The 26,018-nt window shown below is 43.0% G+C and overlaps 1 protein-coding gene across 7 annotated transcripts in view; it reads left to right on the top strand.

Annotated features, from left to right (window-relative positions):
• The window catches only part of CDK8 (cyclin dependent kinase 8), an 85,945-nt gene extending 71,249 nt beyond the window's left edge, over positions 1-14,696 (top strand). For 6 of the 7 annotated variants that reach the window (XM_064441117.1, XM_064441114.1, XM_064441118.1 and 3 more), the window contains 5 exons: positions 764-836; positions 6,410-6,507; positions 7,893-7,971; positions 8,091-8,249; positions 13,411-14,696. In XM_064441117.1, the coding sequence (XP_064297187.1) occupies positions 764-836; positions 6,410-6,507; positions 7,893-7,971; positions 8,091-8,249; positions 13,411-13,536 (535 nt within the window). In that variant the 3' untranslated portion in view covers positions 13,537-14,696. The remainder of the gene's footprint in view (positions 1-763; positions 837-6,409; positions 6,508-7,892; positions 7,972-8,090; positions 8,250-13,410) is intronic. The other variant, XM_064441115.1, reaches the window with a different exon arrangement.
• Positions 14,697-26,018: the final 11,322 nt, after the last annotated feature.

Below are 26,018 nucleotides of genomic sequence, written 5' to 3'. Positions count from 1 at the left end.
CCAGTAAGACCCCACACAGCTTGGAAGATTGCTAAGCACAGTTTCACAGCTGTTTCCAAATGTACTGGAAATGATTTCTCTGTGATAGCTGCATAAAAGGTAACCTTATACTGTTTCCAGCAAACAGTGGGTTTAATTGTCAGGGTTGATGTCTAGGGTAGCTTATGAAGGCTAAAGAAAAGAATACCTTTCAGTTTTGCTGTCAGATTGCCAGAGTCTAATACCTGCACTCAAGACTCTACCCAGTTCCCTGCTGAGGGATTTGGGGCTGTAGTGCAATATACTTTTCTTGTATCTGCCATGCTATTTTAACCATTTAGAAACCTTATTTCTGAGCTCCTCTTCAAAATAGTGAAATCATGGTTGTTCTTGTAGCAACCTGTATGTTGCAGGAGAGTGTTAAGATGGGCTTAGTATTTATCTCCATGTTTACTTGTATTAGAAATATACAGAATTACACTGTATAGTAGTAAAATTGCTGAAAGGTAGTTTAAATCCAAGTGGTAATTCAGTGTCTGCATGTGGGTTAAAAGTGTGCATTTTGTGTGGGAGTGATGTGTTTTTACAAGCATGTGACAAACAGATGCATTTCTGTAGTGTCTGATTTTTAAGCAATCTCTGGTGTTGATAGTTGTGGTGTTTTCCCTGCTTAGTGGATTAGCAATGGAGACTAAAATATTCTTATCAATGTTTCATGGCTACTAAGAGAGCTTTGGCGTATCAGATTTGCATATTAGAAGTGTCACGTTTTTTCCTTTTCTAGGTATACCAACTGCAGCCTTATCAAATATATGGAAAAACATAAAGTTAAACCAGATAGTAAGGCATTCCACTTGGTAAGTCATTGCATGCATAAAAAAATCAAAATCCTCATGTAAGTTACCGGTGTTGAAGTTCAGAGTTGAGCTTGTGTCAAGTATTCTGTGACTAACTTCATTTTATAAATATTATACCTTTATTTATAAATAAAGTTAGGAATAACTGATAATCTGCAATCTGAGAATTGCAAAACCACTTTATCTTCTCACTGAGTATATCAGAAGTTTTCAGTCTTTAAGTCATGTTAAGCTTGTAGTTATATTTGCAGTGTTGCTGCAACTTTTACCTGTTTTGCTGCTTTGCATACTTTTAACAGCCTAAATGCATTATTTTTTTACATACTTGTTATGAAGTTTGTCTTTTGCAGTTTTGTTGAAAACAAAAAAATTAACTTGAGACTTGAACGTTTAGTTCAGAAGATTTCAGTATGCCTTTGTGGTGTGCTAATCCTTTGTAGTTTTCTTATGAAAACTTCTTAGTCCTCTTACAATTGGTTTATCTCTAGAATATCTAACTTTTTTTAATGAAGACTCCAGTTAAAATTATACACTTGCTCAGCCCTAGAAGTGCCTGTGTTATATTGGTTCAGATGTTATTCTATTGGGCCTTTTCTTCTGTGTTTTAGAGAATGTTCAGGTTTCTAAAATAAACTTTATATGGAGGAGAAAGAATTTAAGTATGTCTGGTCTCTCTGAATGGACATTCTCCTTATCGTAATGTTTCCAACTCAGATTAAATGTTTTCAGATTCAATATATTGGGAGGGGCAGGAGTGAGGGAAGAAAACAGGAAGCTTTTTGATCTTGGAGATGAGGAATACATTGAAGAAAAGGGAAGATAGTTAAGAAGCCTGGGTGTCTGAGGGCCACGTGGCTTTTATTGAAGTCATTGGAAGCTGTACCTTCTCTGACGATCAGACCCAAGGGTTTTAAAGCAGCCATCTTTTTTCTGTTCAGTACTTTATCTTCCATATCAATTGTGGAATTTATCCTTCAGTCAGAGCAGCTCTGAGGCAATCTTTTTCTTGGGGCACACTGCATGAGCATTTATGAATGGGGGGTTCCAAGCAGATGAGGTATACTGCAACAGGTCTAAAAGATAATGTATATTCAAGGTTTAGATTAATAACAAAAATATAACCAGATGGATCAAGTACTTATTGCAAGAAGTTACCTGGCAGCTGTACCATTATGCATCATTTACGATGAAGTGTTTCTGCCCTCTGAAGTTAGAAGTTGGTGAAATACTAGAGATGTTTACATAAGCAAGGAAACTAGTCTTCTCTGGTAGAGATTTTGGATTTTTTTAATGGATTTTTTTATCCAAGCAGGGTTGGCAGCTGCTGAGCAGTCTGTATATTTGTATGTAATGCATAAAAAGTTTATGTTGATATATGAAGAACTAAAGTGCCTGTTATACACAGGCAAAACAGTCTATCCCATTTTGCCCATAATTCATCCAGTTTTTACCATGGATCTATTTATTACAGAGTTTCATAAATACATTTTTATTGTTTAACAAGATGTTCTTATGTTTTAGTATGAGAATACACACTAGAAAAGTTATATATGACATAGCAAGTAGATAATATCTCATATTCCTATCAAAGCCTAAATAATATTTCTGAAGATTATATTAAGTCATTCAACAAGCAAAAACCAATGTATATGAATTATCTGTTGAATATGATGTTTTGCATAGAATGGGCTTTGGGTATACAACCTAATCCTTGTACTCTTAAGTAAAGCTAATTGAGTGAATTTGCAGATCTTTCTCATCAGCTGCTCTAGACGGTTTTTTCCATAAATTTAGGCAACTGCATGCATCAGTACTTACCTCTCTAATTCCACATTCTTTGAGAAAAAACATGCTGCTTGTCACCTACAAATTTGACTTGTGACATATTTGGAGTTTAAAGCTCTCAAAATTAAGCTTATGTTGCTGTACCAAAATCTGAAAGCGGTTAATTATCGCTACTGGTGAACAGCTCAGAAAAGTCAGTCCATTCTGCTTATTAAAATCAGTCACATAAGATTTCCGTATCATACCTCAGCAGTCTGAGGTAAAAACCTTTTCCATGCAACAACCTACGTATCATGGCCAGTGATTTCACCCTCAAATAGCGTTAAATGCTTTTCCCCCCCCTCGATTCCTCAGCTGTTTGTTTCTCACCACTGTGCAGTCTGCTGGCTTAACACCAAGCTCAGGTAAGAAGTGAGTAGTTCAGGCTTTGCTGTACATCTTGGCAGTCCATAAAAAGACTTTCTCTGAATGAACTAGCTTCTCAAGAGCTGTGAGTGCTCTGGCCAAACTGACCTGAAATTTCTCATCTGCATTCCCAGTCTAGCAATTTTGGCAATTGTTTTCAATAGAACAACAAAACTAGACACGAAATAATCACATGAGAATAGCTTAAAACACTTATTACAGCATTTTCTGTTCTCCATGCAGTATCACCACAGGGTGATAAGTGTTTGAACGTGTTCAGCATCTGTGTATTTATACCAAAAAGCAGTGACTGTATTAAATTGCAAAATCAAGGAATGGTGTCCTTCATCAGGCCACTACTACCCTTCCATCCTTGGTCATAACTGTTACCACTGAACAAGAGGACCAGAAGGGGAGTTTGAGTGTGCTCCCCTGACTGAACATGCTGCTCAACTGCTACCTCACCCACTTGTTCTGCTTTGGACCTCTACCAACCTTCCCTCAACAAAACTGATAGCAAGAGAGTGAACTTTGTGCAATTTGGAAGGTGTCAGCCAGTGTCACACAAGCTAAAAAGAAGGGTATTTAGTAGTATAGATGTAGCCATGTCTGTTTGTACCTCCCATAGATACGAATTGTGACAGAAGTACTGTGAAGTTCATAGTTAATTGGTTCTAACAGAATATTCTCAGTTTTCTGCTAACTGCTGTCGGAACAATTCACAGATCCCATTTAAAAAACTCTGGTCTTTCCAAAGTAATGTCTTTAAACACTGTTCACGTGCTGTCAAAATTAGAAGATTTCCACTCTTGTTGAGGTTAGGCTGAACTGCAGATGAATGCTTAGGCTCCTCCACCAGAGCCTGAACAAGTTCAGTGAATCTCTTGGTACCAGTTCTTCCAGAGCTGTCTCACAGCCCTTCTACTCTCTGCATCAGAGCAGGTTAAAAAAAAATGTTTACATCTGCTATTGTAAAGTATGCCAGAACTAATAATTCCAGGACTAGTACAGCCGGAGATTGCTCTTGATGCTGAAAATGAAATGTTTTGATTTCCCAACTTGCATTAACCAGATTTTTTCCCTCTTTACTGACGTTCATCCACATGATCCCTTTTCACATGCAGAACTGATGTGTTAATGTGCGACAACTTTGGCTTCTTTTTGCAGTTCACATTTTTTTCTCCACTTTTACTTTCCTGATTTTCCACATACACACACACACTCTTTTTTGTTCATGCCCAGGAAAATGGGCGCGCAGCCTGCTGCTCCTGGTTGAGTGACGCTTCATCTTCTATTTTGTTACTTTGGTCCATATGAACTATAGTGATTGTCCCATTCATTGCTGATATATAAAGTTAAGTGCATTTTTAAGTCTTTCAGCCAGATGATCTTTTAATTGAACAGTTTTTAAAATAGGAAATATTTGTAATAAGTGGAAGGTTCACTTCTGTGCTGGCACATGAACAAGGGAGGCAAACAGGGGTTTTGATCCCCTGTGAAAATGGTTGTGCAATCATCAAACTTGTGGTTTCTGTTTTGTGTTGCTGCTGCTGACGAACTTTGTTCACATCTTGTCAGCATGTGATGGACAGCTTTATAATCTAATTGCCAGAAATGATGCCAGAATTTCGCAATGTTTTTTGATTGTGATGTTTCTCAGCATGTTGGCAATTCTTTCTTGTTTTTTGCCTTCCCATTTGCTTTCCCATTTTCTGGCTGCTGGGATTGCTTTTTGAGCTGTTTGAGAGAATGAGAGTTGTTCTGTGCAAACTGATATTCTACAAAGACTACATGCAGACTCTGAGAGCTGAAATTACTTATTGTGAGTCCTTGTTGATGATGTGAAAAACAAAACTGGATTGATGGTGGTAATACGTATTTATGTTCTTAACTATGCCATTAAAACTGAAGGCTGAGGAGAGAAAACGTAATTTCCCAACTTTAGCTATCTGCATCAGAGTGCTGCATGGTGGTATTTTGCATCATGTCATGCAAAAAATCACCTACAATTGAAGATCTTACACAGCTGCTCTTTTGAGCAGCTGGTAGCACACAGATGTGTCTGAGAGTCTGTATTTGTACAGAACAAACAAGCACACACTGGAGCGGGTGATAGAGTTACCTGGCCAGGTGGGTGTTTTGGACATGTTGATTATTACTTTCATTTATAGCATAAAGATTTTTTTGGATGAGTGACTTCATATAACATCTTTAAAATACTATGGATTACAATGGAGATGTACTTGTATAACAATACTAAATAATGAGCAATAATGGACATGGAATCACTTCTGTTTATTAATTGCTAAGAATTAATTTACATGGATATCATGTTGTTTCATGTTAAGGGCAGTGTAGTTAAGAAACCAGGCCTAAATATGTGCATGTTACATCTTTTTGTGGGAAGTGAACAGACCATTAAAGAGAGAAGGATGTGGGGGTACTGGTGGATGAAAAGCTGGGCATGAGCTAGCAATTTGTGCTCACAGCCTAGAAGGCCAACCATATTCTGGGCTGCACCAAAAGAAGCGTGGCCAGCAGGTGAAGGGAGGTGATTCCACCCCTCTACTCTGCTCTGGTGAGACCCCACCTGGGGTGCTGTGTCCAGCTCTGGAGCCCTCAGCACAGGAAGGCCACGGATCTGTTGGAGCGGGTCTGGAGGAGGGCCACAAAAATGATCCAAGGGCTGGAGCACCTCTTTTACGAGGACAGGCTGAGCGAGTTGTTCAGCCTGGAGAAGAGAAGGCTTCAGGGAGACTTCACTGCAGCATTCCAGTAATGAAAGAGGGCTTATAAGAAAGATGGGGTTAAACTTTTCAGCAAGGGCCTGTAGCGATAGGACAAGGGGTAATGGCTTTAACCTAAAAGAAGGTAGATTTAGACTTGGATCTAAGGAAGAATTTTTTTACCATGAGGGGGGTGAAACATTGGAACAGGTCGCCCAGAGAGGTGGTAGGTGCCCCATACCTGGAAATGTTCCAGGTCAGGTTGGACGGGGCTCTGAGCAACCTGATCTAGTTGACAATGTCCCTGCTCACTGCAGGGGGGTTGGACTAGATGACCTCTCACAGCTCCTTCCAACCTAAACCATTCTATGATTCTGTTATTAAAGCTTCTGGTACGTTGTGGAAACTCTTTGAACGTTTTTGTTGGAACATTTGTACTGGAACTAACTGAGTGTCCTGGGCTTTGCAAGTAAAAACAGGTGTTCTTTGATAGGAAATGAAGTTACTATTTTAACAAGAGAGAAGAATGTGGTTATGCCGTTTATGGTTAGGGTTTGGAGTTCAGATGCATTTGCATCAGCTTGTCTTTTAGGAATAATAGTGAAGTTTCTGTAAACCGTTTTGGTAATGCAAACTTTTTATCTTTTATTTTTGCAGCTTCAGAAATTGCTCACTATGGATCCAATAAAGAGAATTACCTCAGAACAGGCTATGCAGGATCCCTATTTCTTAGAAGATCCTCTTCCCACATCCGAGTAAGTGGTCAGTTTGTTAACCTATCTATACATCCAGAGACGCTTTATAAATATGTGCTTTCTCTCTGCTATAAATGTTTGTGAATATTGAACTAAATACTTAATGTGTAACAACCAAAGAAAGCTATAACCTCTAAAATGCCATTTGCGGTTTTTAAAATTAAGTAGTGTTCCTATTAATCTCTCGCTTTATAGAACTTTGATCATATTAGTCGCAGCACTAATCTTGTTATTCACTGACAGGTTGATTATGCATGCTGCAGATCTTTGTAGACAAGTGCTAAGTGCCTGCAGGTCCACTTCTCTGCTCCAGAATGCCAGATGACACACTCTAATTACTTTACATTTTTCTGTCTTACCCTTTGTTGTAAATTCAGTGGGTGGGGGAAGTCAACTCTGTCTCTGTGCTGTCATCTTTAACAACTTAAATCCATTCTCTGTAGGCACTCCTCTTTTTTGTTTGTACAGGGAGATTTACAAAGGGAAGAAAATTTAGGGACAGTGAATGATTTCATTAAAAATTAAGACCCCCTCCCAAAAGACTAGCCAGAGAGCATGATTGTACACCTTTTTAGAAAAGCTATTAGCACATCCTGTGTATGATTCTCTACCATTATCTAGGGAAGAATGTACAAAATGTTATGTATATTTATAAGCAATTAAAAATTACTTCACTAAAACCTACTGGATTATTTATAACAGCTTCTGACCTGTCTCTGTGATTTAATTTGTCATGTGAATGATTTTGCTTTTGCAGAAATTGCTTTTAGGACAGTGTTTGGCTTTTTTCTCAACTTCTAGGTTGGCATTCTAATGAGAATACACAATAAGTAATGCTAACAGTTGTACAGAGACTGCATTGTAAATGCATTCTACTGATTAAGGGCAGGTAGATATTAGCTTGCACTAGCAGTAGCAAATTCATGTGGACCATGAGATAGGAATTGACAGATGAAATTTCCAGTTATTTTTAAACTTGGTTCCAGGTGGCTTTATTAATAGTCAGTGGAGTTTCCAGGAGTATTTTTAGTTAGTCCTGAGACTGTGAAATACACGATACCTGGATTAAGAGCTCTTTGTGCCCTTGCAGATATCTAATAGATGGTGTACCTTTCCAGCCACCAGTTTGGTCACCAGTTACCAGAAACCGTGAAAACTATTAGGAGTTTAAATGAGCATATAAGAGGCAACTGAAGATTAAAAATACATGTGAATAGGTTCACTAAGTTTCAAATGTGATGAAAGTAAGATGGGGAAAACTTCATTAGTTACAGGTATTAGGCTGTGGCTCAGCCAACTTGAAACTAGCATGGGTGAAGTATGAATCTTACAGGTCTAACCCTTCTGTTCTAATACAGTGATAAATAGACTTTTTTGGGGGGCAGTGTTTTTGCAGGTTGTCAAATCCCTTACCCAAAACGAGAATTTTTAACAGAAGAAGAACCAGATGATAAAGGAGACAAAGTAAGTACTAGAAGAAAAGTATCATCATGCTTCACTGGCTTTCACACTATTTCCTGTTTTCATGTTATTTCACGTACTGCTTTTGAGTTGAAATTTTTCTTTGTGTTTAAACAATTGAGAAGAACCAGCAGCAGCAGCAGGGCAATAACCATACTAATGGAACTGGTCATCCAGGGAACCAAGACAACAGTCACACACAGGGACCCCCACTGAAAAAAGTGAGAGTTGTTCCTCCTACCACTACCTCAGGTGGACTTATTATGACCTCAGACTATCAGGTATTTGTTTTATTCATATATTGTGTATTTGGTTCTCATATTTACAGCAGCGTTTCTTTAAGCTAAAAAAGTAATTTTGTAAATATCACTGTATTAACTGGTATTTTTTGTCATCTTTCAGGTGTTTTTTAGATGTGTTTTATTGATGGTTTGCCTGTAAATTGATATGCTGATGTTCTTTAGGTTAGCAGTAAGGAAACTGGGATCCGAGATCAGTACAGTTACTCGTTCATTACCTTCATATGGGAATGCTGACTGTGGACCAGGAACCTGTTGTGCTGCACTCTGTATCACCTAAAAATACCATTCTTTATTTGAACAAGCCTGTAATGGTAGGAGGCAAAGGATATTACAGTAAACTAGCTGTGAAATAAGAACCTGAACAAGAGCTTTAGTTGGGCAAATGGATGGGAAAGAAGTATTTTGGATGACAAGCAGAAAGACTTGACATGATGCTGTCATAATCTGTTTTGAAGATCAAGGGAGATTCTAGGTTGAGTAAGCCCAGTATTACAGATCTCAAGAGACAGGTGAGGTGATAGTGATCAATGAGTGAGGAAGACTAGGTGGAGTATAGGAAAAAAGTTTGCAGAACACTTGGAAACTGTGTTCTAGCCTTCCTGCATTTGAGCTTGTTGTCAGACATTTGGAAATCGGAAGAGTCTGGAGCACGGGAATATCTGAGAGTCATCCCTGGGAACGATACCTGAATTTGTGAGGTTTCTTCGAGAGACTGGGGAGAAGAGACTTAAGGACAGAAGTGAATGCAAGCTAAGAAATTACAGAAGAGGAGCAAGGAAGACTTCAAATCATATGCATAGGAGCAGTTAGAGAAGTGGCAGGTTTTGGAAGCCTAGGGAATAGAAGGTTTCAAGAGAAGGCGTGCTGGTGGAAATGTTAGTCTGCAGGAACTGTTACAAACTGGTTCACATGGAAAGCTTAGTACAGAAGGCCAACTGAAAGTGTGTTTTGGATGAAAACAAAAGATAGGGAAGTCAGAAATTACTGGCAATGTTTTCAGTTAATTTCAAGATTGATATCTAAATCTGAGACCCTAATATTGGAAACTCACTTAGCCTTGCTTATATTTCTGTAGGAAAATGTAAAGAATGGTGACAGTAAAGCTGCTGCTGTCAGCTTCCTCTTCACAGTTTGATACTGTTTCTCCATAAATACCAGTGAGTTTTGAAATCTTGTATTTCAAAGTGTGTTCTTAAGAGTACAAGCTATCTCAAAGGCTTCCTGGGGGCATTACAGAATCACAGAATTACAGAATGGTAGGGGTTGGAAGGGACCTCTGGAGATCATCTTGTCCAACGCCTCTGCTTGCGCAGGGACACCTAGAGCAGGGGGCACAGGACAATGTCCAGGTGGGTTTTGAATATTTCCAGAGAAGGAGACTCCACAGCCTCTCTGGGCAGCCTGTGCCACTGCTCTGTCACCCTCACAGGAAAGAAGTTTTTTTCTCATATTCAGATGGAACTTCCTGTGTTCCAACTTGTGCCCATTGCCCCTTGTCCTGTCATTGGGCGCCACTGAAAAGAGTCTGGCCCCATCCTCTTGACACCCACCCTTCAGATATTTATAAGCATTGATAAGGTTCCCCCTCAGCCTTCTCTTCTCCAGGCTGAACAAGCCCATCATCTCGGTAGCTGTCCACTGGACTCTCACCAGTAGTTCTCTGTCCTTCTTGAAATGGGGAGCCCAGAACTGGATGCAGTACTCTAGATGTGGCCTCATTTATATAAATCTGTATACTTCTAGCATTGGCCAAAACTTGAAAGTACTGAAAAATGTCAGATAAGGTCATTTTCAGGAGCTTTACTGTGAGACCCTTCAGATAGTCAGTCTCCAAGTGCCTTTGCTCAGCTTAGCCCAGGGCATCAATAGCGTATCAGTTTTCAAGTTATTCTCCTTGAATAATATATATTTTTAGAGCTGTTTGAAACATATGAAACAGTGTTCAGTCTTAACTACAGTGCTGTAGTGTGGGGTGCATTTATGTATAAACATGATCGATCTTTCAGTTGGATAATGTATCACAGAGCACTCTCTTACAGGAGCTTCATCCCTTTCAATTTGGCAAGCTGCAGTCCGTTGCTGGTTTGGTCTTTTAGCTGGCTTTTTCTACCACTTTGGTTCTGTGTGTGTATTTTAAATAAGGCAAATGCAGCTGTAACTCTTCATTTTCCCCTCATGTTGCGTCACATACGTAAGGAGACTGATGCAGAGGGTACATGTACTGTGTCAGGGAGCGCCGTTTACATGCCCTTCACCTCATTTTGCTGCTGCAGCTTGGCATTTTAAGCAAACTTCAGCTTCCACTTTTGTGAGCAAGAGCTGAAGTTTGTTAGTTTAGAAGACTCAGACTGCCTCAGCAGGAGTTGACGTTGCTTTGCTTTCAGCTCATGCTCATCAAAACTTTTGTACTCTCAGATATCTATACCAGGATTATAGGTGGGGGGCAGCCAGCTGTACATAATTTCAGAATAGTTCAGAATATGTTTGCAGCCAGCAAACATAATTTCAGAATACTTTTGCCTTGAGATAGTGATAACTGCTACTTTACTATCTCAGGAGCTCTTACTGGTAACTTGACTGCTCCTGACTAATCTTTTTGCTGTCTCTCTAGGAGGCAAAACAGTTGGATTTTAAAAAAAAAAAAATCCCCCCCTGAGTCTTGCAAGAAGGCAGTGGGTAGATTTGTTCTGATTAAGGTATCTGGAAAACATGGTAATCTAAGGGAGGTGAGCTGAATTTGCTAGCACTAGAACAAAAGCAGTTAGAAGATGCCTGTTGGTGGTTTCAGGTCTCCATGAAAATAATTCCTCACATGTTTTGCTTCTGATCCTGCAACTTCAGGAGATGGCTAACAAATGTTACAATACAGCCCTCTGTTTTAATAAAACACCTGTTCCTTTGTTCTTCATTTAATTTGCTCGAATTCCTGATATAAAGCTTGTGAAGAAGGATTGCCATCTCCTGGGCAAGGCACACTAAGACAGTTTCTCCATCCACACAGAAGTCAAATTACTTTCTGCAGAGCAAGTTGACCTCGTATCCTTTTCTGCCATGCATAAAAATAGTAGACACGTGGCACACAGACTTCCTTACCTTCTCGTTTAAATCTGCAATGTGACACTTCCAAAGGCAATGTGACTGAACAGGCTGGAGCAATTCCACTACTCTGAGCTTTTGCTTGTGATAACCATCTGGGTGCTTAATGGTATTTAGAGAGGGTTGGATATTTATATTTGTGCTTAAACAAAAGCCATTTGTTGCACTGGGCGTCATGAAAGAATCTGATTATTTTAATTGCCTCCATCTTAAAATAAGATCTGTTTTAGAAGTCAGGATGCAGAAAGCGTTTACAACTGATGTGAATGGTTAGGTTTTAAATGGTTAAGCTTGTGATAGTTTCCTACATACAAGAGCCAAGCTTGGACAAGGAGAATATTCAGGGATTTTTGATCTCTGAAGTACATCCTATATTTGTTACATGGAGAAGGGTGACCCGGAGCTGTGACACTTCTGTCAGCAAGTAACTTGGTTCATCTCTCGAGTGAAGGCCAATGTCACAAAAGTTCAGTCACTGTGTTAACGGTGCAGTTCAGTAGTGCTGATTTGTTCCTGCCGGCATTAAGTGCTGGTCCAGCCATTTCTCTCCCTTTACACTATATGCCCCTAGAGAATTGTCTCAGTCCTGTGAGCATATGTTAACAAGCGGAGTTTGCCTTTTCATTTCTGCCATCATCTCAGCATCCTGATTCCAGCTTTTGTTCTAAACGCTGAATGGCAGGAAAAAATGGAGTTGTTACTATTTTACATTGCAACTTTAAAATAGCTTTACGCGTTTTATATATTTTACTTTTTCAGGATGTTGGTTCGCCATAGTCTTGTGTATTCAGGTCTCAGTAGCGATACCCTAGTCCTGGAATATTCACCTTAGAGAAGTTTCCAGACCTTTACTAAAGCAGCTTTTTCTGAAAATCCCAATACATCTTGTGTTATCAAGAGTTCAGAAGTTACACAGCAGTTTCTAAACACTGCAAAATTCGTGTGTGAGTAAACGTTATCGTAAATGTGAAATAGCACAGTAATGTACTAAAATTGTGTTAATTTAATGAAATGTTAAATGCTACTCAGTGGTCATATGCTTAGATTGAAAATCTCACATGCAGTCCTTTTTTTCCTTATAAAGCATGATGTGTAAAAAACCTAACTTTTAGGTTGAAGTTGGCAGTTGCTGGTTTGCTCAGAGCTTCTTGCAATGATGAATGCTGCGCTCAGTACATAACTGTAGAAATGGTGGTTGAATAGGGGCTCTGGAGACCATCAAGCCCAATGCTCCACTTGAAGCAAGACTGTTGCTATTGTTAAATTGTGTCAGCCATGTCTTTGTTTAGCTGTATCTTAAAAACTTCCATAGCTGGAAACTTCAGCCTCTCTGGATGAGTTCTTCTAGTGCTATACTGGTCTCTTAGTGATGCCCCAGCTAATGTCCAACCTGAACCTCCCATGCCACAATCTATGGCAACTTCTCCCTGAAATACTTGGTTCCACTGAGAAGTATGTGGCTGTTGTCTTTAACTCTCCTTCAAGTATTTGTAAGGCTGCTGCTAGGTGACACCTTAGCCTAAATAATCACAGCGCTGTCAGCCTTACTCCTAGGACGTAAGGAAGGGTGGCAGGCATATCCTTTGTGTAGGAAAATTTGCAGAATAATGCAGAGTGGCTCATCCGCAGTAAGATGCACTGTTTGGCCTCCACCCCAACATAGCTTCTCAGCAGGGGAAAGGAGCAAGTGAAGATGATGACGACCACTGCTGTGACTGGTGTCAGCCTTGTGTAATGTGCAGGTGTACCGTAGCCTTCTGGAGGGCTGGTTGGCTGGAGGTTTGGCTATGATGGGTGTAGGTTCAGAGGAGGTAATTAGGATGGGTAACTGAAGGGTGGTAACTGTCACTTTCTAATCTGGTATTCCTGATGTTCATACCTCCACCTGCTGTAATCCAGGTAAGTGAAAAGAAGCCTGGTAGTGCAGCTGCTTTGAGACAGTGTGTGTTCAGTACCTCTTGAAGAAATAAATTGGTAGGTGAAGCTGTGTTGCAGCATGCCTGTTATGAAGGATTGCATTTCCTCTTCTTTTACCCCTCTGCAGCGTTCCAACCCCCATGCTGCCTACCCCAACCCCGGACCAAGCACATCACAGCCACAGAGCAGCATGGGATATTCAACTACCTCCCAGCAGCCGCCACAGTACTCTCATCAGACACATCGGTACTGAGCTGCCTCCCAATAACGTCAGTGCACTGTTGCTAATGCTGCAGGACCGGCCGCACAGCTGCCTGCCTGGAACCCGGCTTGGGCCACGCGAATGTACTGTACTACCAAACCTCCAACCTGTCTGATTGCCACGATCCACCCCCTTCCACAGAGCGGAGTAGTGGCTCCCAAATTGTACCTGTTTTTGGGGTTAGACTTGAAAAGAAAGTGCTAGCACAGTTTGTGTTGTGGATATGCTACTTCCATAGTTTACTTGACATGGTTCAGACTGACCGATACATTTTTTTCAGTGACAGTCTGTAGCAGTTGAAGCTGTGAAATGTGCTAGGGGCAAGCATTTTTGTTGTCGTATGTGGTGAATTCTCTTGATGTAACAACTTTATCTGGCAAATAGTACACAACATCCTTGAACTGGTACTTGAAGCATACAGTATATGTTACCATGGCAAAAAAGCAAATTAACCGTGACTCTGAAACAATTTTGATAAACATTTATTTTTAGTGACTTTTGTGGGTTGGTTCATTTTCCACCTAGATCAATGTTTTATGACTGACACGATTGCTACATTGAGATTTTTTAAAGAACATTAAAACGTTTGCATTTTTTTCCAGCAATTACAAATGTCCCAAAGATTGATTTCCAGCATAAGTTTTTGGTTTTGTTTTTAAATCTATGACTTGACTGGTATTAAAGCTGCTATTTGATAGTAAAGTAAGTATGTTGTCATTGATTATAAACACGTTTGGTTCAGCAAACAAACTAAAATGATTGTCATAGGCAGTGTTTTGTTCTGGTTTTTTTCCCACGTTGGTGTTAATGATTTGTGAGCATGCTTTGGGATTAAAAAAGCATGAATGATATTTCCTAAAAAGGTGCGGCATCCATTCAGATATTTCGTCATGATTTTTGAGAGCCAGCTTGGTGTAGTGGATTTTAAATTTTGTTAATTTTTTTTTAATGTTCGCACATTGTTTAGGGGTGCCATTCCTACAGCAGAGGATCAAGGTGTTAGGAGAGCCTTAGAATTTATGAGGAAAAACTTACATACAATGTACTGTATCAAACTATTTTACATGAATGACGCAAGTATTCTGAATAAAAAAAAATCAAACATTGTTAAAACAAGGTGTTATGTAATAAATTTATTTTTCATAAATCTGCATATGACCTTTGCCTGTGTTCCTTTTCATCAGTGACAACACCCCGCTCCCCCGTCCTACATCAACAGTATCTGACAGGAGTTTTTCTTGCAAGTGGGCAGGCTTCCATTAACTGCTGAGAAGGATTTTTTCTTTAAATAGCAGAAAAAAATACAGTGCCTTTGTAAAATGTCATTACCCCTGTTGCGTACATGTAGCTGATCAGCTGGAGATACGCTGAACGTGGGTTTATTATGAGCTACATTTCATAGATCAGACAGCTCCTTTTCATCTACAAAATCCAGAGACGTTCCTGTCTGAATAGTTCTTCTAAGGTTTCTGTAACTCATTCTTGTCTTGGTATCTAATAACACACCATGATTTTATGACAGAAATATATGCAATATGTGCAGGATATTTTTTTCTGCAAGTGCTTCATGTGTGAACGTCGACTAGGGTGATCCAGTCAAATGCACTGAGCTGCTGATGGGGGGGGGGCAGAAGAACCACCAAAGCGGTGGCCAGCCTGAGCTGCTAACCATGTTTGAGGTGAAGATAAAATTATCTGAGTGGAGTTGAGGTTTAAGTATTCAGGAGACTTAAAACTAAAGAAAATATCCGAGCGCAAACTTTATGCTGCCTTAGTAATGCTGCGCGATACCCTCTTCATTTTGACTTACGTGTTGTTAAGGTCTGGCTTTCCTCAGTTTCTGGAACACAAATATATAAATGGGAGTGCTTTAAACTTATTTTTTGTTTGCTTTTCAAGTGAAAGGCTTTTTTTGTCCTTTTCCTTAATTTGTATATGGCCTTTAAACGTGACTGTTTAGTATCTCCAGGCTCTTCCCAAGTACTGCACTGGTGATGAGTAACTTTTCTTTGGCTGAAGTGTTATTCGCCTAGATTTTTTGCTTTCTTATTGATGCTTAGTCATATTAATGCATAATAGTTAATATTATTCATATTAATGCAAACCTTATTTGATACCAGTGTTTTGTGATGTCTCCAATGCTTTGTTATAAAAGTAGCAGGCCGCCTTTAATTTCATTTTTGCAAAGGGAAATGCATTCAGGTGACAAGAAGGACTCCTGCCATTAGTTTGCGCTAGAATTTAATTTTCCTATTAAGAAGGCATTTGGGATGAAGATGCAGCTTATCAACTAATTATAATAAAACGAAATTATACTCTACATTTAGATCTAAATTGTCTGCTACTCCATTTGCAGTAATTTCATTCGTTCTACTCCATTTTTAGTAGATGCATTGCAAATTACCTCAACAGACTGAGATCCTACAGGGAAGTGCATCTTAATATTTGACTTTTTCTGAGGTCTGGGTCAGCTGGTCATTTGGGAGGAGGAATTTGAGGTTTTCTGTAGACTGTGGAAAGGAAAGTTTTTTTCAATGCTTGGTATAACCTCTGATACCTTCAAGATGAGGTATATTTCTGTTGTAGATACGGTTAATCTTGACATACTCATGACAATTAAATGATCTTCTGCATCAAATAAGTTTTTTAATGCTGGTTTTGGGAATACTGACGGCAAGGCTCTAAATTACTTCCCTGAACAGTTTTTTTTTTTAAAAAAAAATTATGTCCCTCTCTTACTCTGGGGGGCTTTTTATGTGAGGGATACAGAAAGGGGAGGAGGAAGAAAGTACCTTTGAGAACATTTAATGGACGGGTTGCAAATTCCCGTGAGGGAGAGGGCAGCTTGGCATGCAGCAGCCGGCACGTGAGCAGTGCCTTTTCTCTCCTCGCTCAGCTTTTGTTACTAGATTCAGGAACTTCAAAGCTTTTTGTTTTCACCAACAATTATCTGGACTAATCTGAGTGTGTTTCAAATAGCTGAAGTCTGGGAGCCTGTCTTTGTTGCTCTGATTAAAGAACAAGTTTCTCTAGGCTTATGTTAAAAAGGGGCTACGAGCTTAACTTGATTGTGAGGATAAATACCCTACTGCACTTTCACTTCGGTGCTCCCAGCAAGCCTAGCTTGTGGTGGCTCTGAATTTATTGTACCTGATAAGAAAACAAGCTTTTTAAAGAAGAAATAAATAACTTTTATATCCTTTTCAGAGAGTTTCAGCATTAGAGGTGGGGAGGAGCAGTCTGAGGAAGGAAATGACACTGGTTTTGTCCTGTCCTTTCCTGTGTGTATGTATAAATTGGAAAATACTGAGCTGCCCGTGGCAGCGCCCAAGCAATGCCCAGCTGAGGGGTAGGCCTGTGTTCGTTCAGGTTTTATTTCAGCTTCCTCCTTCCTTCATTCTGAAGCCACTGCTGGGCAGAGTCTCGTCTGGGGTGAGGGATCTGTAGGTGGCAAACTCCTCAAGCAGCTGGGGTGGTAGGCCTGAGCGGGAGAGGAGTGAGCAAACACATCTCTCCAAATTCCTTTTTACTTTGTGTGCAACCCTTAATTTTTATGGGATTTATATTTCCATGCTTTGCTTTCTCAGGGGAAATACTTAATGCAGGTGACAGGTATGTGCCATTGCCTGTTCAAATGGTACCAGGGTCCTTGGCTTCTCATTGTGTTAGATGGGCTCCTCCAAAAGAAAAGAGCAAATTTCTCTGTGTTTCTTTGCTGAGGGCCATCATCAGCCCAGGCCCTGAGTGTCTCGTCAGCTACCGTGTCCATGGTAGCTTTGCACAAAGCTTTCTCCATGACAGGGAGCAGCGCGTTTCTGTGAGACTGATCATTAGGATGTTATTTAATAGGAAGTGGTGTCAACTCAACTCTCCTTTGCCAACTGAAACAAGATGATGACAGCAAACCCTAAGTGGAGTGTGGGTGAAGCATGCAGGAGTTAGCCGTGTCATGTGAAACAGCCTTAAGCTCTGCCAAAAAGCACCCTGGAAGCTCTTCCTATCATTTTCACCTTGTATGTATCTGCTGGGGCCTGAATGGGCAAGAGGTGGCAGTGAGAATAAGGGTTGGAGTTAGTTGCAAGTGAAGGTTTTATGTGAAGTGTGCTGTTGCCCGGTGTTCATCGATTTCTTTCTAAAATTGCTTTTTGAACAATAGGCAGCTTCTGTTTATCTCCCCCAAGCCCATCCTGGCTTCACTAAAAGGCAAGCGGCGATCTCTGCCTTTCATGAATGATGGCTGTTGATGATTTTATGGGCACAGTTAGGCAGTTTGACTGCCACTGAGTGGGATAATGGAGGTGGGATGGAGTCTGCGGGATCTCATATTGGTTATTGTATATGAGAAAGGAAAGACAGATTATTTCGTGCAGCCAGTGCTGAAGTTGCAGACCTGCCTTTTGGGCTAAACGTTGCCATTCTAAGTTGAGCCTATTTTCTGCAGAAAGACTGGGTAATGTGGTGCTCCCCAGACACTATTTTAGCTACGCCCCCGACCAGAGCAGCCCTTTTTTGTTGGTTAGTGCAGCCGTCACAGCAGGTTGCTCTAGGCTGAGTGGTGACAGTGCTTCAGGATGCAAGTTCTGAGACAGTTTAATAGCCAGCATCCCTTGAGACCAAGGTAGATGAGCTTGATTCAGTGTAATATGCTTGTCACAGCTATGGATAAAGAACACTTTGTGAAATAATGTGTCAGACATCTCAACGATGGGATGTACAAACTGTGCTCTAGCGGTAGGAGAGGTAGAGAAAAAGATGCTTACCCTTTGAAAGCAAAACAGAAACGAAGCTGCTTCTTCCACCAGGACTCTTGCACTAGTTCCTTTCCTCAAGGATTTTAAGCAGCCTTTATCTTGGCAGTTGGCAGAAGGGAGCTATCTCCAGCAGACTGTCTTTAGTTAAAGAGATCCTGTGCTTTAGAGCTTGGCACTGATGTTGATGAAGCCATTGCCCTGGGGTGATGCACACCAGCTCCAACCCAGGATGGGAATCTGGACAGGCCCCGTCACTGCTCTGAAAGCCCCCACGTCACAAGATAAAAGATGAAAAGCCCTTTTCAGCGTGCCAGGATTAGGGTGTCTTTCCGTGGCCCTCGCACTGAGTTTAACTATCCTATTGCGTTTCTAGTCCTACTTAGGTGAGCTGGGTACTCCACCCGAGCCAGGGGAGATGGAGAAAGGGCTGGTGCAGGAGTGCTTGTTATTTATGCACTGCAGCACACCTTACTACCTAACTCCGTGCCCACAGAAACACCAAGGATAGCCTTTACAGCATGCGCTTTTGGGAAATGTTTCTGTTCCTCAGACTGGGATGTGGGAAAGCTGCCGTGTGCTCGGAGCAAGCCTTTGTTTAATATTTGTGGGAGCTCTGGATTTGTGCAATGCTTCGCCCCCAGTGTTCTTGAAGAGCAGCAGCCTCTCTGCCACCCCATCAGCTGCACAAGAAATGCAACCAGCTGACTGAGGAAGGGAGGCTGATGAAGTCGGGATTTGTCTAAGGTGAGTGCCTACAGGAGTGCTGAGATTAGAGTCGAAAAGCCCTGAGCAGATGCTTATAGAAGGCCCTGTTATGCCTTTCCCAAAGGCACTCTATGAGATGGCAAAGAGGTATTGCCTTACCCTGTGAGGTGTAAATAGTGCTCCCATCTTGAAAGGGAGCTCATTTATTCTCCGAGTCACCTTGCCAAAATCTGACCATGGCCTACATTTGTGTTTCCAGTTTATGCAGGGTTGCCTTTAGTATCCACTGGCCGGTCTTCCCACAGGGTGCTGTCAGGGTGTGCATAGAGCTATTCTTATCAATCAACTTTTTAAATTAAAATTCTTCTACTGTTTATAGTGTCTGTCAAATATATGTAGGGACCTGTAAGGCTTCCTACACCAGCTAAGCTCTACCTTAGTGAGTTCTTCCCGTTAACTGGGTACAGAAGACACTAGACTAAATTGTTTGGCATGCTTCAGGTGTGCTTCAGCCATGTGCTCCTGTAGATCAGAATACAGAGCTCCCGGCAAGCTGTGGAGAAGGATTCTTCGGGGATAAATGCTGTTTTTGGGTACCAGGAATGATCACTGTGGTGGCTGTGTGCTTTGAGGTGCGCTCATCTCAGTGCAGACAGCTCACACACAGCTTAGGTACTCCTGATGCCCTCTGTGCACAGGCTTCAGGCTTTGCCCTGGCTCTCTGCCCCATCTTACCTTTAGAAGACCAGGAAAAGGTGAGAGGAGTATGATGTTCCAGTCCAGGAACTTAGAAATCCCTATATAAGTTCTTAATGTATGTTCCACTACCACCAGCCATGCAGGTATGTAAGATATCCGTGCAATTTATTTGCATGCTGGACAAAACCAGCTGCTTTGAAAATCCCCCAGTTGCCTTGGAGGCTCTGCTGGGAGAGCCCTGCAGGGACTTCTGACAGAGAGAAGCCCGTGCCTCCTGAGCGACGGGCGGTTGGCGCCTGGGGCTGATGAACAGCTGCTTGATCAGATCTCATCCAACCCTTGCTCCATGGGTGAAGAGGTGAGGCTGTCATTTGCAATCACATGCTTCTCTGACTCCCCGGGAGGTGCTGGTGTTGCTGGTTGGGTCTGAGGGGAGGAGGCAAGGTAGCAGCCACAGACAGCGAGGTCCTGGCAAGTCGTGCTGGCTGATCTGCGCCCTGGGGCTCAGCGGGATGGTGATGGCTCGAAATCTGCAGGGACCCACTGTCAGAAGGGCCAATCTCCCAGAAAACCTTCCCCAACTGAAAAGCAGGAGAACACATGGACACCCAAAGGAGACCACCTGATGGAGTACAGCTGCCTTACAGTGCCACTGGTAGCCCGCATTGCGGGAAATTGTTTGTTGGGAGCCACCATCCTGTTCTCAGCCCCCATGGGGATTTATCGCTATGCCTTTGCCTGGCAAATCCTGATGAGTGCAGGACCCCAGATGTGTGTACAGTGAGATGCAGCCACTGGGGAAACTGGTGACACAGGCGCCAAACCACTGACTGACAGACTGCGAGCTGGGGCGCCTCTATACGAGATGGACGAATTTGGTTACAATATTGCAGAGTGGGAGATAGCTCGAAGAGTGATTTTAGCTTCCACCAGGAGTGAAGACAGTGAAAATGGATCAACATAAAACACAAGCATGGAAGTTTGTCTGTCATATTTCTCTATTTGGGTTTTTTAAACAGAAATATAAAAGTATGAAATCCAATTCACTTGCAATGAGAATAAATGGTATCACAGAGGTTTGTGTTTTAATGAAGTAACCCACGCTGTACAATGCAGTGTCTGTAAACCAGCAACATGCAAAGAAACAGGGAAAAATCCAAGCTGGAATCTGGGTTGGGAAGACAAAGTAAGTATAACGTGTCATAAACCCCCAGTCTGAATGAAAAGGCCATGAAAGGGGAGCTCCCACCCCGGTTTGTTCTCAGCATGCTCAGTACGCTCGCGCCCACGGGCAGCGGCTGCTCCCGCTGTGCGTGGCCCAGGCGTGCTGCAGCCAGCAGTGCTGCTCGTGGGGTTCGGTGCATTTAAGGGGAGTCCTGAAGGGTGCAGGGGTACAGGCAGGAGAAGGGGTGGTGCGGCTTTTGTTTCCACCACAGTCTTGCAGAACATTCACGGACAAAGGGCACTAAATGTCATCACTGTTATCGAATTTACAGTTTATTCCTTAATTAAAGGTATTACCAGAGAAAAAAATGTTAAACATCCACACTGAAAACAATTTCCACTGGCTGGTAATGTATTTAACTGATTTTTAAAACTATTCCCCCTGAGAGAAGCAACTTACTTAAACAGTAGTATTTAAATACGGTAGTTTATGCTCCTTGTGGTTACAAATACACCTGCGTCCATTCTTAACAATCCTTGTGTAATCCTTAACAATGCCGAGATCTAAAACATTGATTATGCTAATTATTTATAAATTTTTAATTAATATCCAAGTGCTATTCAGAACAAAATCCTGTGCATAAGGAGCAAGGATCCAGCAATGCTCCATGAATGTGCCTGTTCCTGGAAGGTTATTAATTTCATGGTGATGTATCAGGGCAGATTACTGTACATATGTATATATTTTTCCCCTTCTTTGTATTTCAGTGGTTCTTTTTAGCTGAAAATAATTCAAACTTTGGTTCTACTGAAAATAATAGAAAATAGAGGCACTTAACAAAAAAGGATTTCTGCAGAGATTTTGGCCATTTTTCAGCAGGCTGAACAACAAGCTAAAAACATCAGCCCTCTTCTCTAATTGCAGGAGTGATGCCAGAGGCCGCTGATGGTTCCCCTCGAGTTCTGTACCTGGACAGAAGTGCACACAAGGGGAGGTGGTTTTGCGTCGCTTTCCCTGCAGAAGACCAACACGTGCCGGAGAGATTGTGCACACCCCTGGTGACGTTGCGGGGAGAGATTTTTTGCCTTCATCTCATGGACCTTGGGCTGAAGCTTCACCAGTGACCTTACAGCATCAGTGGTTTAGAGTCAGCAGATGCGGTTTGGGATCAGGATCACTCCAAAAAAACACCAGCAAACCCCCTCAGGCTTCTGACTCAGGGTGATGGCAAGAGGGAAAAAAATCCACCAAAAACCCAAGACCCATCAAACCACAAGGCAGGGAAAGAAAGAAGTGGATATGATGTCGATTGTGAAAATACCAAATGTGAGGTAAGAAAGAGGTAAAAGGTAGTGCCAAAGAGGTAAAAGGAGTGCCAAAATGAAAAGTAACTAGAGAAAAACGCAAACAGTGGTCTGGAGATGCTCTGGAGGTACATGAGTCTGAGAGTGCCGCAGGGTGGCTGAGGAGGTAGCGTGGTTTGGGGCTGGGCAGCACCAGGGCCCACCACTCCCCAGCGTGCCGGGGGCTGAGCACACAGCCGAGTCCCCTTCGCATCCCCAAATGGCATCACCATTTCCCAGTGCTTCCCCCCCCCCGCCCCAAATCAAGCTCAAATATCTCACAAAGACAAAAACCCTCTCTCTTGCAGCTGGTGATTTGTGGGAGCAAAGCTGATGCCTGGCAGAGGCATGTCGGTAAAAGAGCCCCGGGAGGGCATTGCTCCTCCTGGGCCGGGGACTGGGCAGAGGCAGGTGTCAGGCACCGGCGGTGACTCACTGCAGCGTGGTACCTCGCGATGGCCAGCACCCATCGTCCTTTAATACTGCACCGCATGAAAGAGACTCCAGTATGAGCAAATGTAGCTCAAACTCCATCTCAAGCTCTTACCGTTCAAGCCTCGCACAGAGGATGTTATTTTTAATAAATATTTTAGGCAGTAAAGCTTCCTTCAGAGAGGGCTGCTGCATTCCCATCGCGTGCCTTCTCGCGGGGAGAAGCGGACGTTAGCTACTTCGAGTATTCAAACGCTTGATATATAGTATCCATTCTATGGAAAAAATGCCTCAGGGTGAAATGTGTTTAATAGAGAGAGGCTAATATGTGAGTGATTTATCTCATTTTGGTAAGTTCATGCCTGTAATTTAATAACCTCATGAGCTACACTTAACTGTATTCAATAAAGATGATCTAAAGGAAATGTTTGTGCAGGTGAAGGATTCAAGAACTGGAGGAAAGGATGTTATAAATAAGTGGGCTGGAAGTAAACAGGGAGCTCAGGCAGAACCATTCCCCGGGAAAAATGTCTTGAGCATCATTAAACCAGTACAAATGGCTCTCTGAGCTGCGGGGATTTCTTCTTATGAAAGGAAAAAGCTGTAAGAGTCTTTCGTTGGGGAGAAAATGCCACCTTCCATTTCAGCCGTGACCCAAATCCTGCAGCAGTCCTTTACGAGCTGTCATCTTGGGGAGCATCCCTGGCAGAGTGTGCCGGATCACCTTGAAAGAAGGCGGTGTTAGGAAGGGCACAGGAAGGTGAATGTACAAGCAGCCAGAGGAAAGAGGCATGACAGCCTGGGGCTTTATTCTCCACCTGTCTTGGAAAACCTTTAGGCATGCACCTGGGTGCACAAAGTGCTTCTTTACAGAAAATGGTGCATGCAAACCATGCAACAGCAAGACAAGGAAATATGGTCTTGAAATAGCTGTTCGGAGCTGTAATTGCCCAGTTTGAATGTAAAACTAAAGTAAATAGCACTGGCAGCTGAGTCACCTGATTGCAGACCTGAAGCACTTCAAAGTTAGGTCTAAAAATATCTTCTGTGCTTCTAAGTTACCGGCTGTATGGAGAAGAAAAGGGCACTGAAAAAAAAAAGGCATCACAGCATTGACAGCAACTGTGCAAAGGGCTTCGGGGTAAGGTGTGAGTGCTGCCCCCAGCACAGCACTAGCGGCTGGCACGGCTGTGTGGCAATCTGGCACCAGCAGCTCACTGCGGGCAGCCGGAGGTGCCAGCCTGGGCTGCGTACGGGCTCTCCGTGTCTGCACCAACAGGCAAGTATGACAGCCTGCCCCATAAGGCAGAAGGCTTTATGGAATGACATTATTTTAAACCCACAGTGTCCTACTTCAGGCTGTGTGTACACCAGGCTACTGTACTGCATTGCTTTGCTGACACGAGGGCACCCAGCAGCTCAGCGGCATTACCATGCAATGCATCCACAGTAATCCCCTGCCCAGCACTCTGGGCAAGTGGGTACCCACCAGGGCTTGCAGTCCCACGCCACACCTGTGGGGAAGCCCCTTGGGGATGACTTTCCTCCCCGATGCTCATTGTAGCGCTACGGAGAGCTACAGCGTGCCTGCAGCTGGGCTGCTGCGTGATGCTCTGCTCCCCCTCACCCTCAGCAAGGAGGAGAAGGGGCAGGGCTGGGTGCAGGGGTAGTCGAAGGAAGAGGTGATAGAGGAGGCCTGGGGATGGCAAATAGGCCATAACCATTCACTCTTTCATGTCTATTCACCACTAAGCCAACACCTCGGAGGCATGGAGCAAAAGCAGCTTCAAAACAGAGGTGCTTTCACACAGCGTGTCATTACATAGTGGCGGTCTGCCATGGGAGGCTGTTAGTGCTGGCCACAGCTTCAAATCAGGGCAGGAAAAAATCATGAAAGGAAAATAATTTAAAGGCTATTGCCTACAGTGACATTAACTCTGGCCCAGGAGGTCCCTTGGGTCACCAGAGGTGGGGAAGAAGGGTTGGGGAGGTGCAGCAATGTGTTCACCCTGTCCTCACCCTCATTCCATGGCATCTGCTGCTGGTAGGGACAAGCCATGGGGTTGGATGGCCATTTGGTCTGACCAAGGGTGACCTCTCCTCTATGACAGACGCAGTCTCATGCCGTTGGGGGCAGCTGCCTGACCCTCCACGTGATGGTCACACTGCAGCTGCAGCCTGGCAAACCCATGTGCAGGGAAACATGCTGTGCTCACCCCCACCCAGTCCTGCAGCACAGCACAGCTGGAGCCTTTTGATGAGAGATGCATTTGCCCATTCATCGCCCTGGTGGTCAAAGCCCAAAATCTTGAAAAACTGAAAAATCAGCACTTGAGCAAAGTGAGCGAGAAGAGGCCCTGGTCTGGTGGTGTTAGAGGAGGGGACAAGAGAAGCAAAAGTGCCAGAGCCCCTGGAGCACCTGCTGCTACCACAGCTCCTGCTGCCAGCACCACCAAGAGCATGGGCATCGCTGGAGGGAGCGGGAAGGGTCTGGGAGCTGTAGCAAGAGTTGGCAGGGGCAGAAAGGAAAGCAGATGGAGGAGAGGACAAATGTGAGCAGTGGGAGCACCCCAACCTGTGCAACCCACCATGGTACATGTGGTACCAGCTCCTGTTTCTTCCTTCTCTTCCCAGTATTTATTTCACTGGAATAAACAAACCAGCTCTTCCCAGCCCATGCAGAGGCCCCAGAGTTTCTGGTGCCCACAGCCCTCTCAAAGACGCAGCAGCCAGTGCTGGAAGCCATACTGAGGTCTTGTTTCTACGCATCACTGCCACAGATAGGGCTGGCATCAAAAGCCTGGGCTGAGGCACAGCCAGATGCTCGGCTTGTCTGGGATGGAGCTCATGACGACTACAGCACTGGATTTTGGATTTTCCAAAGTATGTACCACAAAGCTGACAGTTTTTGTTTTTCCTGTTACTTTCAGAAGGGACTTTCACTGGTGATGAGCTCATCTGTTTGTAAGGTTCAGCAAGGGCAGCCAAATCCCTCACCCTGTGGGGGCTGCATGCAGCCTCCCAGCACCTCGCTTGGTCCTCTCCAGGGCCGAAGGAGGAGATGCCTGGCCCTGGCACCCCACACCTCCCACTCCAGCCAGCCCAATGGGCCAGGCAGCTCAGCAAGAAGCCCAAATACACTCAAGTTAGTGGGGTGAAAGTGTACAGTTTGGAGGGACATGTTAAAGCACTGCAGCTAAATCTGAAGGAACAAGTCTGTCTGAGCCCTGAGCCAAGGACAACCTCCAGGGGTTTCTTTAGGTAATTTTTGTGCCTTTCCAAATGTTTTGGAAAGTACATTTTTTCCAGCTGATTCAAACAAAGACTAGTGTCAATATTTTCCCAAAAGCTTTCCAAATAGGTTGTTTAGAAGGCTAT

Source organism: Phalacrocorax carbo, chromosome 1, assembly GCF_963921805.1.
Source record: "Phalacrocorax carbo chromosome 1, bPhaCar2.1, whole genome shotgun sequence".
NCBI classification, from domain to species: domain Eukaryota; kingdom Metazoa; phylum Chordata; class Aves; order Suliformes; family Phalacrocoracidae; genus Phalacrocorax; species Phalacrocorax carbo.
This window is presented reverse-complemented; position numbering and strand designations above follow the sequence as displayed.